At 49.2% G+C, this 15,269-nt stretch overlaps 1 protein-coding gene across 2 annotated transcripts in view; it reads left to right on the top strand.

Moving 5' to 3' along the window:
- DHX16 (DEAH-box helicase 16) overlaps positions 1–15,269 on the top strand; it is a 128,890-nt gene that overhangs the window by 79,169 nt on the left and 34,452 nt on the right. For both annotated transcript variants that reach the window (XM_085611390.1, XM_085611470.1), the window contains exons 14-17: positions 8,128–8,268; positions 8,890–9,052; positions 10,910–11,028; positions 13,486–13,553. In XM_085611390.1, coding sequence (XP_085467516.1) covers positions 8,128–8,268; positions 8,890–9,052; positions 10,910–11,028; positions 13,486–13,553 — 491 coding nt within the window. The remainder of the gene's footprint in view (positions 1–8,127; positions 8,269–8,889; positions 9,053–10,909; positions 11,029–13,485; positions 13,554–15,269) is intronic.

Here is a 15,269-nt window from a genome sequence, read left to right as displayed (position 1 = left end):
TCCATCGATTGGATCGTGGTTTAGGCAGAGGTGGCGGTGTGGCCATCTGGTATAGGGAAAATTGGACCTTCCGAAGTGAAATTTCCACTCTTTGGGGTAACTGCGAGGCATTGCATTTCAGCTTGCAACTCTCAGCCCACTTCACCCTTGGCGGCTCTTTAATTTACCGACCCCCTGGCTCAGCTGCGAACTTCTTAGCTCTTTGCAGTGAGGCGTTAGCTGAGCGTGCTTTGAGATTTTCGAAATACATTTTTCTTGGGGATGTCAATATCCACCTCGATTGCAGTAAAGAGGTGGATTCAGCTGCTTTTCTTGATTCTTTACATCTCGCTAACTTATCCCAAATGGTCGTATTCCCTACTCACCAGGGCGGTCACACACTTGATATGATCTGTACTAACTTCCCTATTTCTGTTCTTAAGCCGCATCCTGTGTCATGGTCAGATCATTTTCCCATCTTTTTCACCTGGGCACTGCATGAAGCTGGGAGACTAACCAGTTGTTACCGGCCGCCTCTTTCATTGAAGATGGCTTCCACCCAGCTTAGCCTCACGCTTGCTGCGTCTCGACCCACTTTCGGCTCAGCTCTAGAGGCCAATCTCATTCAATTCAATGAGTGGATCACAGGTGCTGTTACCTCAGTCTCGGCGGCTGGCCAACCCAGGCTGAGAAGAGAGTCCCCCTCTAAGCCTTGGTTCACCCCTTTGTTACGGAGTCTTAAACACAACTGCAAAGTTGCAGAAAGGACCTGGCGTGCCCGTGGCTATCTGCTCCACGACAAATTGCTTCTCAGATCTGAGCAAAAACATTATTACAGAGCAATTGGGGAGGCCAAGGGCTTGTACTTTGCTACGCGCATTGAACGAGCCAATAACAACGCCAAGGAGATTTTCGCCATAGTGCAGTCCTTCCTTGCCCCGAGTGCTCAGGTAGCTGTAGCTCCAACAACGGACACCTAGTGTAACACCCTGGCTTCCTTCTTCAAGGATAAGATCATTAGTATCCAGGAGACATTTCGGCCTCTGATGAAGTCACCCAGCACTGAGCTGGTTTCCACCTTGCCTAAGATCTCTCCACTTTCCCGCCTTTCTGATTTTTGTCCCATTGAGTTAGTTGACTCTCTTAAAATCCTTAAAGCCCTCAAGTCTGGCTCTCCGCACAATCCTTGTGCCGCCCGATTACTTTCCGACCTGGCAGACACCATCAGCCCCGAGGTCAACCATTTGGTCAACCAATCACTTAGGGAAGCTTCTGTTCCCTTGGCTTGGAAACATGCTCTAATTCTGCCACTTCTTAAAAAACCCTCCCTTGACCCTCTGCTCCCAGAGAACTATAGGCCTATTTCACTCTTGCCTAGTTTGGCCAAAGTGTGTGAGAAGGCAGTCACATTTCAACTGACCAACCATATTGAGGCGGATGGCGTGCTTCATTCGGCGCAGTCTGGATTCCGGGCCTCCTACAGCACCGAATCCGCTCTGCTGGAGGTCTCGGAGTCGATTCGTGAGTGTCTGGACGCCGGCGGGAGAGCAGCACTTATACTGCTGGATCTCTCTGCGGCGTTCGACACGGTGCCCCACGCCAAGCTCCTCGACAGCCTCCTGGACATTGGAGTGTCTGGGAATGCGTTGCTCTGGATCAGGTCTTTCCTGGAGGGCAGGCTTCAGCAGGTCTGGCTCCCTCCGTGCACTTCGGTTCCCCTGAATGTCAACACGGGGGTCCCTCAGGGGTCGTCACTTAGCCCTCTGCTTTTTAATATCTATGTGACTCCACTGGTTTTTCTGGCGGAGTCTCTGGGGGCTAAAGTGATGGCCTACGCTGACGATACCCAGCTGCTGTTTACCTGGAGCAAAGCAGATAACTCGGTGGTTAAACCTCACCAGTGTCTGTCCTCTGTATTTCAGTGGCTGGCTAATGCACAGCTAAAATGCAACGAGGCTAAGTCAGAAGTCCTGCTGTTCGGCTCCTTCCCCCCTGATTTTAGAACTAGACTTTGGCCCGTGGGCTTTCCATGCCCCCCAGCGATCATTGGAGCCGTTAAAAACCTCGGCGTTTGGTTTGATGACAACCTGAACTTCGCCTCACATATAAAAAAACTCACCGGAACATGTTTTGGGCTTCTGCGGAGCCTTAGGAAGTTTCTTCCCTTGCTTCCTGACAGGGCTAGAGAAACGGTGGTGCGTGCTTTGCTCTTATCCCGTTTAGATTATGCCAATGCCCTTCTGGTAGGAAGCCCTGGTTACCTTGTATCGAAACTACAGGTGGTCCAGAATTCTGCAGCCTTCTGGGCGGACTCTCCTCACGGCAAAGTGCCCGGGACCAACTGCGGTCACTCCACTGGCTTCCCGTTCAGTCTCGCCTTAACTTCAAAATGCTGTCTATTGTACAAAAAGCCCTCTATGGTTTCGGCCCCAAGTATCTTCAGGCCAGATTTTCCTTTTACATTCCTAGGAGACAGTTGAGGTCTGCTTCTTTGCTGCTTATGCAGACCCCTAAATTTGAGCGGGCCCGCTTGGGGGGCAACTCCTTCGCCCGTAGAGCTTGCCTGGCCTGGAACGCTCTTCCCCTGTCTTTGAGGGCCATTCGTGATCCTCTCTTGTTCAGGAAATCCCTGAAGACCTTGCTGTTTTGATGAATGTCCTGGGATGGTTGCCTTTTCTGCTGTCAGCGCCGGGACACTCCTGAGTATCTGTGCGCTCAATAAATTCAAATAACATAACATAACATAACATAACAATGGGTCCCCGTCCTGGGGTGGGTACACCCCCTATCCTGCCTCTCTCCTGTGGGCGGGGGGCAGTAGCCTAGTCCTGATAGGGTAGGGCTCCCCATCTTCAAGATGGCGAGAGCCCGGAGATGTGCTTCACCTCGCCTCCCCCACCTGAGGGGTGGGGTTGGCAGGCTGGCACATCCCCTGTCCTTATTTGGGGTTTCCGGCCAAAGCTTCCCGCCAGAGTGGGGGTTGCAGGGGTCTGGGGAAGCTCACAGAGGCGGCATGCCTTTGAAGCTTCCCCCTGCCCATCCTGGGGGAGGAGATTTAGCACCTCGCCCAGGATGTGCATTGTTGCAGGACCAGGAGAGCAGGGGCTCTCCTACTCAGGGGTCCAGCAACATGTCTGCTGGGTGGCAGCCTCAGAGCAGACGTGGATTCGTAGGTTTAGGTTTCAGGGGGCACCTCTAAGATGCCCTCTGGGGTGCTAGGTACATTAAATCCCACACTGGCATCAGTGTGGGTTTAATGTGCTGAGAAGTTTGATACCAAACTTCCCAGTCTTTAGTGTTGCCTTTATGGTGCTGTGGAGCTCGTGTTTGACGAGCTCTCAGCACCATGTACTCTTAAATGGCAGCACTGCACTTACAGGGCTCAGGAATTGACCTGGGCACTGTAGGGGCACAGGGCTCCTGCTCCTGTGCCCACACCTTGGCATAAGGCACCCAGCTAGAGTGGTGACGGATGTATGCCATGGCAGTGTAGGTGATGGGCATGGCGACTTTGTTTTGGTTTTGCACCCAAACACTCAGCCTGCAAAGGCAGTGTGTGTGTGTAAGGGTACAGGGCCTCTAAGGGTGGCACAAGGTGTGCTGCAGCTCTTAGAGGTCTCCCTTGGTCACAAAGCCCTGGGTACTTAGGGTACCATTGACTAGGGCCTGACATGTGGCCAGGGTTTGCCAATTGGGGTTTGGTTTGTTTTAGGGAAGGAACATAGGCCCTGGGCACCTGATTGGCAGGAGTCCAGGGCACACTCAGTCAAAGTACATTCAGCAATTCAGCAAAAATTGGGGGCATACCATGCAAGAAAGATGGCACTTTCTCACAGCAGCCTCTACCGAAGGTTTAGGAGAACAATAAGAACGTCGAGTATCCTAATGTCTCTCCTCGCAACATCACTTATTTCTGTTCAGCCTAAAGAGTGAGTTCAATGACCGGTGTGTGTTAATAGTACGATTGACTACCGAGGATGAGGTGGCATTCAGTTCGTCCTTAAGGCTTTGATAAAAGGCCGCTGCGGCCGCCTTATCGGTCCAATTAACCTCATTTTGTAACTGTTAGAAAGGGATAACAAAGGTTACTTGTTATTGTGAGCCCTTTCTCAAAGTCAAGAGACCCCTGTGTGATGCTTATATTTCCTTTCAAGTATGGACTAAAATTGCTAAAGTTATAGATTGTAATCCGTAAGCACGGGACTTCGTTTTAGAATAAAGGAGTTTGTTCTGCTGCAAAGCATCCTCAGGGAAGTAGGACAATTTAAAGATACTACCAAGTATCTGAACTGAAATTTGGGGGGTTAAAACAAAATAACTGGCACTGAAAGAAAGAAATTATTTTAAAAAAAGTTTAGGGTTTCCAAAATGTTTTTCAGGCAGTGTCATAAGTACTTCAGTCATATTGTTCACTAGGACATGCTGGATGTCATGACAGGGCCCGCTTTAAACCCTTCATATTATTCACTGACACATGCTGGATGTCATGACAGGGCCCACTTTAAACCCTTCATATTATTCACTGGGACATGCTGGATGTCATGACAGGGCCCGCTTTAAACCCTTCATATTATTCACTGGGACATGCTGGATGTCATGACAGGGCCCTCTTTAAACCCTTCATATTAATCACTGGGACATGCTGGATGTCATGACAGGGCCCACTTTAAACCCTTCATATTATTCACTGGGACATGCTGGATGTCATGACAGGGCCCACTTTAAACCCTTCATATTATTCACTGGGACATGCTGGATGTCATGACAGGGCCCACTTTAAACCCTTCATATTATTCACTGGGACATGCTGGATGTCATGCCAGGGCCCGCTTTAAACCCTTCTCCTTTGGAATGGGCTGTGATAATAGGAGAAGGTGTTGCAGAACTAGAAGGCTGTAAAATTCTGCTCTGCAATTGATTTATCTTATCGAAGAGTAAAACCGTTTCCAAACAAGTTACCTGAAGTTCTCTATTCATATCTTGAATACCTTGAGCTAAGGTATAACTGGGTCGCAAATAGATTCATATCAGCAATCAGATATATGATTTGGCCTGGCGGACTATCAGGCGTGCAACCAGAAGTACAGTCAGTGGTTTGCTGACTCAACCCACTGCTTCCACAACATCTGTACTACTAGTAGTAATTGGGATGTGCGCAGCAACAGGGGAATTGGGAAAGGCATCTACTACGGTGGGATTAAATAGGTATGTAGCGCTCTAATGAGTCACATGCAAGTTTTTTGGTACAAGGGTTTTCCCCCACGGTGTTCTCAAAGTGGGAAGAAACGCCCCACTCCCCCAAAAAGTCTAATCCTAGGATTAACAACCAATGTTTCAACAGTATGAGGTGCTTGTGATTATATCAGAAGTTGGTATACAAAACCGTGTATAAAACAAAGAGAAGAACATTTCTTGATGATATTGATTTCTTTTCCGGTGCTTCGACACTCTTCTTTAGGCAATCTTGTAAGCTTTAGCCAACCCGTCTTTCATCGTATATGGGGGGTCTCCCCACGACTTCCTCAAGGCTCTTAAATTGCTGTCATCTTAAAGAAGGTCCTTATATCCAGGTGTGCTTGCAACTGTTCATATGAAGTATTCGGAGGCCGAAAACTTTATATTAACAGTTGCAAGCACACCTGTGCTTGCAATGTGTATGACTCTATTCCCTGGAGAGTCCTTCCAGAGATAAGTCTGTGGTATGACCTGAGATCTGTATTGTACGTGAGCGATGGTCCGTTGCCAAATTAACTGCCTTTTTGAGATCTCCTCAAAATTATTTATGGGTATTACCCGCTAAGATAGGTCCAATCTCTACTCTCTGCTGTTACAAATGAATATCTATATTCTAAGGACTGTGGAAAAGTCCTCTTATATCGTGCTCGATCCTCTCTGGAAACCGGGAGAGTCCTCCCTGAGCAAGTTCTTGTCGCTCGCATCCGAGCGAGACAGCTGCTTTCAGCATCTGATAGTTGGGGAAGACACTGGAACAAAACAAGAGAAAGGGGTAATAGAAAATCCTGGCATCATCTACAGTGTCAGTCCAGAAAGGCTTATTTTATGGCAGGGAGCTCTATGCAAAAAAGATGCATCCAAATGATGATTACAGGACCACAAAGCAAACCAGTCTGGAGAAGAGAAAATACTCCCTAAGGGGGACCAAAGAAACAAAGGGAAATTAAAAGGAAGGCTGGGTGCAACTTGGAACAGCGGAATGTATCTGTGTTGTGAGGCAAATTGATAAAGAATCGCTGGCCTTACATGCTCAACTTACTCTGCAAGAATATTCACTCACATGAAGTATTTTTCACGTGACTTATAACTTTCTGTGTTCCTCTTTACTTTCACCCACAGCAAGAAGGACACTGCGCACATCTTTCCCTTCTTTTATTCCTGTTGATTAGGTGGCCGCATCGCGTGTATGACGCCAGTGCTACAATATGAGGGAACCTCCTTGAGCGCTCTCCTGGACTCCAAAGAGGTTATCATCCCAGTGCTCACAGATTCCATAAACAATCCCTTCAGACAGCCCCCAGTAAAGAGACCTCTAGCCTCAGATTCCTTACCTTTGAACTTCCCAGGCATCAGACTGGATCTGGAAAATGTTTCTTGAGCAGTACCCCTGCGCGCCATTAGGTGATGTGGGTCGACTCGGCATGACATCTTAGGCGGCATCTCCGTCATCGGGAAATCCGCGTCCTCTATGTAGGCGCCACCTCGCACACTCTGATGTCAGTTCTTTTCGAAATTTATCATTGTTTCATGTAGGTTCCATCATGTCCAAAAAGACCTCGGGATTCAAACCGCGCTGCGCCTGTCATGTGCCATATCAGTCACAGATCCCCACCTCGTGTGCCTTTGATGCCTGGAGCATGACCATGACCCGAAGTCGTGCTCTGACTGCCGGGCCATGGAAAAAGAGCATTATTGTTCTACCTGTACCGCACTAAAGAGTTCCAGGTGGGCGATCAACTCTCTCTGGGGTACGTTGGGGCTAAGAAGGGACGTGCTGTGCAGAAGAGTACCATCTCTCGATGTATTATGCTCTGCATTAAAGCTGTTATACTCTGGCAAAGAAACAGCCTCCTGAAGGCCTCAGAGCTAATTCTACCAGAGCTAAGGCAGCCACAACTGCTCTCCAGCGTGATGTCACGTTCCTCGACATCTGCTAGGCGGCTAAGTGGGCATCCCTGCACACGTTTGCCAAACATTTTTGCTTGGACAATTGAGTCCATAGGGAAGGGCTTTTGTCCTTTCGTTCCTACAGGACCTTCTGGTTTAAACTCTTCTGGAGTCTCGCCTCCAGGGATGATATTGCTTCGGTATCTGTTCAAAGGTAAAGAATCTGCGGCTAGATGTCTCTATCAGATGGACAAGTTACTTGCCTTTGGTAACTCCTTATCAGGTACCAACCTACCCATCCTCCCCACACTGCAGATCAGTTCTTAATTTCAGGGCTGTTCACCCTCCGGGCCCTAGTTGTCTAAACACACCACTGTCCGTCAACTTCATGTCTCTGCGCTTCTGACGTAGAAAGTAGTGAAAAGTACTGATGTCAGTGGGCGGAGGTGGCATCTATATAGACAACGCAGACGTCACAATGACTGAGACGACGTCACACAGAGTGGACCGACCGTGCCTAACGGCGAGCAAGGGTACTGCTCAAGAAAAATCTTCCAGATCCAGTCTGACTCCTGGGAAGTTCAAAGGTAAGGAATCTGTGGCTAGATCATATCTCTACAAGGTAAGTAACTCATCCTTTCGCACAGGACTTAACACAAGTGGTGTTTTAATTTGTCTTATAAAGATAGATAACCTCTATATCCAAACATGGAAGTGTTTCAAGTGCAGCTGGATAAAGAAGAAAGTCAATGTGCCCTCTCGTGCCCTCATCCATATATCTTTCTTATCAAATGCTGACTGCACATTGAACTGGATTTCAGGCCTGATTGAAAACAAATCCTCTGCTTTTGTAACAAACAGAAAAAAAATTGTATTTATTTTTTATCCCTCAACCGGTTTCCTTATCTGCTAGAGCATGACATACAGCAAACTATAATTTGAGGAGTTTGTGGTGAGCTGAGCCACTGCCAACCAAAACTGCGGGTGCGAAACTTTCATATCATTTGTTTTATTCCTTGTTTTCAGGTTGTGGTGGCCACCAACATTGCCGAAACCTCCCTGACAATCGATGGAATCATCTATGTAATAGACCCCGGCTTCTGCAAACAGAAGAGTTACAATGCCCGCACAGGCATGGAATCCTTGATTGTGACGCCGTGCTCTAAGGTAGGAAACGCCTCTGACATGATGTCCTTGTTGGTGACGCCGCTATTGCAGTCCTGCTGACTAATCGAAGCACCGTGCTTTAATGTATGGAAAAGCCCTTGCACCTGCATAAGGTGCCTAGAAAAGGCACCACATTGCACCATCATTGGCTTTCACTATTTACAGACCAAGTGTGCCCCTCCTGGGAGCGAGTTTGAAACTATGGCTATTGTGAAAATAGTGTCTATGACTCTACAAAGAAAGGAACTAATTCTCTTGGGGGTCTTGAGTTCCTGGAGGAGACATCGGTTTGTGGTACTGTAACTTTATCCATCTGTATCTTTATCTTAAGAAGGGGACTACCACACCTCCGAATTTGTCCGAGTTCTTGTCGGTAATTTCGTGCTGCAAGATACAGGCATTAGTGGGGGCCACCAACCACACTTTTCTGCCTCCTGGTTCTTGCAGGAATCAGGAGACCAAGAGCTGATTGTCCTAGTTCTGAGTAAGTGTGCTGACCCACTGCCTTCTCGCTAACAAAGGACTGCTTCGCCTCTCCATGTGTCTTTTGTGGTAAATTCTCCCATTGTTTGTGCATGCCTGTTCAACCCTTTACCTCTTACATTCCCTTCTTCTCCACAGGCCTCTGCCAACCAGCGAGCAGGTCGAGCAGGGCGTGTGGCGGCTGGAAAATGCTTCCGCTTGTACACAGCCTGGGCCTACAAGAATGAAATGGAAGACACAAGCATTCCCGAGATCCAGCGCACCAACTTGGGCAACGTGGTGCTGCTACTGAAGAGTCTGGGTAAGGAAGACTGGGGAATCTTCTCCACACACTTAACTCTGCCTGTCATACAACTAGTAACCTCATCCAAACATTATTCCCAGACCTAAATACCGATCTGACGTCAGATGCCACAGAGAATTGTTGTCGGGATCCTCCAAAACCTCCCTCAAATGCGAGGCTAGACTGACCTCCGGCTGAAAGCCACATTTCAGGGTTTACGTCATGGCAGGTACAGCACACACTAGGAGGGTTCTCCAGATGCAGTTTACCTTTGTCCACCATCTAAAAGCCCCATTGTAGTCACTTACGTGGAGTTTGGCTTTACTCATAAGAGACTGGGGTTTCACGTTAATTGTTATGGTCCAGCCCACAAACCTTGCACTCTGCTGGTATTGTCAGGAAATGATCTCCATGTTCAATACTTTTTAGAAACGGTCACAAAAACAGTAGAACCAAAACCACTCATTTGCAGGACCAGGTTTTACTCTTGTTGCTAACCATGCACATATCTACATTTTTCATTCACATCATTAGAAAAATCAAAGGTAACTTCAATAGCAGTGTCATAGATGACGTCAGTGATGCCATCATTGATGTCATCAAATATGTCATTGAGCAGCCAAACCCTACGCAAAAACCCACATGACATTTGGCAAAACTTTAGCCTGTTTAGTTTTCTGTTAATGTAAAGGTTTATGCAAATTTAAGGGAAGGAGGGGACAAAAATCATTGATTTTTCTAATGTCTATAATGTCTTACCACAGATCTGCATGTAATTTTGCAGACCCTTGTGTTTAGCTGACTGTATGTCGTATGCAGGAGGTAGAATTAGAAGGTTTGTATGTCCGTGTCTGATTTGGATCATTCATGTCCTTCTCTGCGCAGGATTGTTCTGGTTGGAATGTGAAGGCAGTTAGTGGCCGAGCTGCTAGCTACAAGTGGCCTCAGGGTAAGAGGTAGTTAGGGGGCTGGCAGTGTGTGTGGGTTGGTCTCAGGTTAGAGGTAGTTAGGGGCTGGCAGTGTGTGTGGGTAGGTCTCAGGCAAGAAGTAGTTAGGGGCTGGCAGTGTGTGTGGGTTGGTCCCGGGGTATGAGGTAGTTGGGGGCTGGCAGTCTGTGTGGTTTGCTCTCAGGGTAAGAGGTAGTTAGAGGCTGGCAGCCTGTGTGGGTGGGAGGTAGGTGTTGACTGGTGATGCTAGGTAATGTTGTGTTTTAAGAGGTAGTTAGGGTGCTTGCAGTCTGTGTGGGTTGGTCTCAAGATAAGAGGTAGTTAGAGGGCTGGCAGTCTGGGATTGTCTCGGGGGTAAGAGGTAGTTGAGGGCTGGCAGTCTGGGCTGGTCTCTGGGTAAGATGTAGTTAGGGGTCTGGCAGTCTGTGTGGGCTGGTCTCTGGGTAAGATGTAGTGAGGAGGCAGGCTATCAGTCAGTCTGTGTGGGTTGGAGGTAGGTATTGACTGTAGTGATGCTAGGATATGTTGTGTTTAAGGAGGTAGTTGCGGGCTGGCAGTCTGTGTGGGTTGGTCTCAGGGTAATAGATAGTTAGGGAGATGGCAGTCCGTGTGGGTTGGTCTCAAGGCAAGATGTGGTTTGGCGGCAGGCAATCTGGGCTGATCTCGGGGTAAGATGTAGTGGGGGGGTGGCAGTCTGTGTGTGTAGGTCTCAGGTAAGAGGTAGTTAGAGGCTGGCAGCCTGTGTGGGTGGGAGGTAGGTGTTGACTGTGGTGATGCTAGGATATGTTGTGTTTTAAGAGGTGGTCGGATCCGCGGCATTAGGATTGTAATTGTAGAAAGGAAAAACTGAAAGCTGGAGGTGCCCCCGGAAGACTCCGCCTGCAGATCTGTAGGTTCTCATTTCTTCTTCTCGTTTCCTTCTCTGCAGGGATCAATGACTTGATTCACTTTGACTTCATGGATCCCCCTCCTCACGAGACGCTGGTACTGGCTCTGGAGCAGCTGTATGCCTTGGGGGCACTGAACCACCTGGGGGAGCTCACCAAGGTACGAGAAGAAATGCCAGCTTTTGAGCATGACCAGACCGATTAACAGGAGGCGAGGGACGTTTGTACTGTAAGCCAGTCTGTGTATCTGCTGCCCTAAGCCTCCTGATACATTACCCTATGTCTGTCCTGTTAGTGGTCTGTGGCCCTTGAGTAACCGCTGATGATGTTCTCCTGCCCGATGTCCAAGCCTGGAAGTCTAGTGTAATCTGAGGCGTAGTTCTGCTTTCAATTGTCTAAACCTGTAATTTTGGGGATATCTTCACTGTCTGAGTTCTTGGCTTCTGCGCTGCTCCACCTGTCTTCATCTCCAAAAATGAAATGTGTTTCTTCTGCTACTTAGACTTTGGACTGTGGGGCATGTGGCAGTCATTTGTTTTTTTCCTGAGCATAGGAGGAGCTAGTTGCTGGACACAGAAGGCCTCACTTTCCACCCTTGTCAGTGCGGCTCCTCAGTTAATTAATTCATGTGATGGCTTCGGTGCTGGCCTGGGAAGGATCGCCTTCCACCTGTGACAGCACAGGGTCCCAAGTGTGCAAATTCATGGGCCGGCCTCTGCTGGAGCAGGACGGCCTCTATGGGACTGCATCGGTGCAGGTCTGGGAAGGCCTCTATGAGACTGCATCGGTGCAGGTCTGGGAAGGCCTCTATGGGCCGGCCTCCGTGCTGGAGCAGGACGGCCTCTATGGGACTGCATCGGTACAGGTCTGGGAAGGCCTCTATGGGCCGGCCTCCGTGCTGGAGCAGGACGGCCTCTATGGGACTGCATCGGTGCAGGTCTGGGAAGGCCTCTATGGGCCGACCTCCGTGCTGGAGCAGGACGGCCTCTATGGGACTGCCTCGGTGCTGGTCTGGTCTGGGAAGGCCTCTATGGGCCGGCCTCCGTGCTGGAGCAGGACGGCCTCTATGGGACTGCATCGGTGCAGGTCTGGGAAGGCCTCTATGGGACGGCCTCAGTGCTGTAGTAGGAAGGCCTCTATGGGACTGCCTCGGTGCTGGTCTGGGAAGGCCTCTATGGCATGGCCTCAGTGCTGTAGTAGGAAGGCCTCTATGGGATGGCCTCATTGCTGGTCTGGGAAGGCCTCTATGGGATGGCCTCATTGCTGGAGTAGGAAGGCCTCTATGGGACTGCATCGGTACTGGACTGGGAAGCCCTCTATGGGACTGCTTCGGTGCTGGTCTGGGAAGGGCTCTATGGGACGGCCTCAAAGCTGGTCTGGAAAGGCCTCTATGGGACGGCCTCACGGCCTCAGTGCTGTAGTAGGAAGGCCTCTATGGGACAGCCTCAGTGCTGGACTGGGAAGGCCTCTATGGGACGGCCTCAGTGCTGGAGTAGGAAGGCCTCTGTGGGACTGCCTCGAAGCTGGTCTGGGAAGGGCTCTATGGGACGGCCTCAAAGCTGGTCTGGAAAGGCCTCTGGGACGGCCTCACGGCCTCAGTGCTGTAGTAGGAAGGCCTCTATGGGACAGCCTCAGTGCTGGACTGGGAAGGCCTCTATGGGACGGCCTCAGTGCTGGAGTAGGAAGGCCTCGATGGGACTGCCTTGGTGCTGGTCTGGGAGGGCCTCTTTGGGACTGCCTTGGTGCTGGACTGGGAAGGCCTGTATGGGACTGGCTCGGTGCATGTCTGGGAAGGCCTCTATGGGACGTCCTCAGTGCTAGAGTAGGAAGCCCTCTATGGGATGGCCTCATTGCTGGAGTAGGAAGGCCTCTATGGGACGGCCTCAGTGGTGGAGTAGGAAGGCTTCTATGGGACTGCCTCGGTGCTGGACTGGGAAGGCCTCTATGGGACTGCGTCAGTGCTGGATTGGGAAGGCCTCTATGGGACTGCCTCGGTGCTGGACTGGGAAGGCCTCTATGGGACTGCCTCAGTGCTTTAGTAAGAAGGCCTCTATGGGACTGCCTCGGTGCTGGACTGGGAAGCCCTCTATGGGACTGCCTCGGTGCTGGACTGGGAAGGCCTCTATGGGACTGCCTCGGTGCTGGACTGGGAAGGCCTCTATGGGACTGCCTCGGTGCTGGACTGGGAAGGCCTGTATGGGACTGCCTCTGTGCTGGACTGGGAAGGCCTCTATGGGACTGCCTCAGTGCTTTAGTAAGAAGGCCTCTATGGGACTGCCTCGGTGCTGGACTGGGAAGGCCTCTATGGGACTGCCTCTGTGCTGGACTGGGAAGGCCTCTATGGGACTGCATCAATGCAAGTCTGGGAAGGCCTCGCCTTCCACCCTTGACAGCATCGGCTCAACCGGGAATAATTTCTGGGAATGGCCTCTATGCTGGGCGAGCCTAGCATGTCGCGTGTGATGGCAATGGCTCATAAGCAATGGCCTGTTGCTGGGCTGGAAAGGTCTCGCCTTTCACCCTCGACAGCATGGGTTCATCAGTGGATAAGCGCAGTTTGTAAGGACGTCCTTTGAGTGACCTTCTTTAACTCCCTCTATTCCTCTTGTTTCTCCAGCTCGGAAGGAGAATGGCTGAACTTCCAGTGGACCCTATGCTTTCTAAGATGATCCTTGCTTCTGAACAGTGAGTTGAGACTGAAACTTTAATTCCTTTATAGTAATAACGATATTTTTCATAGGTTGTGAAATGATGCTCTTGGGCCTACTCGTTCTTTAGCTTTGGATCTTTCATTGATTCATGTGCTTGGATAGTCCCCCGTCCTCCAGCTGTGAACCCTGAGTCAGCGATGTTCAATAGCAGTGTGCCTGTACGCAAGACAACTCTGAAAGTAACATAGACATCATGCGACCTGTCCACCTCATTCTATCACCTAAAGTCCGGCCCGTCTGAGTGACTGACACTGAGCTCTTCTCCCCTCAGTGGCTCGAACTGCCAGAGGTTTCATCACAAGAGCTCACTTCCTGGTGTTTCTCAAGATTCTTCCTTTATCTAAAAAATGTTCTAGGCCTTGGGTATCGGAGGATTCAGTTCAGGTGGCCTCAAGACAAGGGGGTGGGCGGACGGGAGAGGCGGAGGGTGAGGCCAATCACGATGAAGTTGACAGAATCTCCGATGATGATGGCAGCGGTTCAATTGATAAGACAAACGCTGGTGAAATGAACACAAACATTGTCAGTCTGAGCGCTCAAGATGAAAGCGATCCAGGACAATCAACAGACCCAGGATTGGGGGAGTATGTGGCTTCTATATCAGAGATCAAGGACTGACGCCCGATGAGATCAGGAAATTTGAATACCCTCATCAAAATAGCATCAAGTACATTGAGTTTATCAGTGTCTGCATTTGACAAAATCGTATTTCCAATTTTTATCTTAAAGAAAAGGCGAGCAGATGGGTCAGACTGATTCCTGTACATACCCACATTTAGAAAAGGGTAGTTTGGCTTTTCTAGGACTGGCAAGAAATCTGAAGTACCGTATAATTTGCTGTCATGCTGCATGAAACGGGTGAAAAAGATTTAGTAATTTCATTGGCTGCACATAGGAGATAAAGCAATCTCAATATATCATGCATGGCCGCTACAGGCGTAGAAGGCAGGACATGGGATTCCTCGGAGCTGCCAATGCATCAGCAATGTTAAGATATTGTAGGAAAGTGAGTTATTATTTGAGGTGAACAAGTATCCACCTCAGCATAAGGTCCCCCATTGCTAGATGTCACACAAATTAAATTAAATAAACCTGTGCTCAATACCTGGTAATGTGATTTGAGGCAGTCAAACTTAAATCAAAGGCAACGTGTAAAGACTTCGAGCAGGCGTACACCGTAGAAAAAGTTACACAAAACACAATAAAATCCCACAACCTATTTTAAAATAAAGAGAAATAGTTTGAGTAAAATAGGATCAAAACAACAAAAAAATGATAAAGGTAACCACAGACCTGAATTTTAAATATTTAATTGAAAATAGCAGCGCAAAGCTCCTGTCTATGGAAGTGGCAGACCGTGACATATGCGCGATACAAGACCGACAGCAATGGAGTCCTGCTGGATACTCCATGCGGATTGGTCCCAGTGAAAGTCTGGTAGTCAGACAAGTTAAAGTCCAAACGCAGGAAAGGATTTTGGCACTTTTGAAGAAGAAAAATCCTCCTTGAGCTGGCCGCTGCTGAAAATGTAGCTGCTGCTGTGGAGACAAAGGCTGGATTCTTGAAGTGGGTTTGTCCACCTGGAGCTATGGATCTATGGAGATTTCTTGCTGACAATATTTTAAGTCCCAACACAGAATGTGATGTGGTATTTTTCGGAGGTGCTGGGAGCCTTAAACAGGTTGCTGCT

Source organism: Triturus cristatus, chromosome 1_1 (genome assembly GCF_964204655.1).
Source record: "Triturus cristatus chromosome 1_1, aTriCri1.1, whole genome shotgun sequence".
Lineage (NCBI taxonomy): Eukaryota > Metazoa > Chordata > Amphibia > Caudata > Salamandridae > Triturus > Triturus cristatus.
This window is presented reverse-complemented; position numbering and strand designations above follow the sequence as displayed.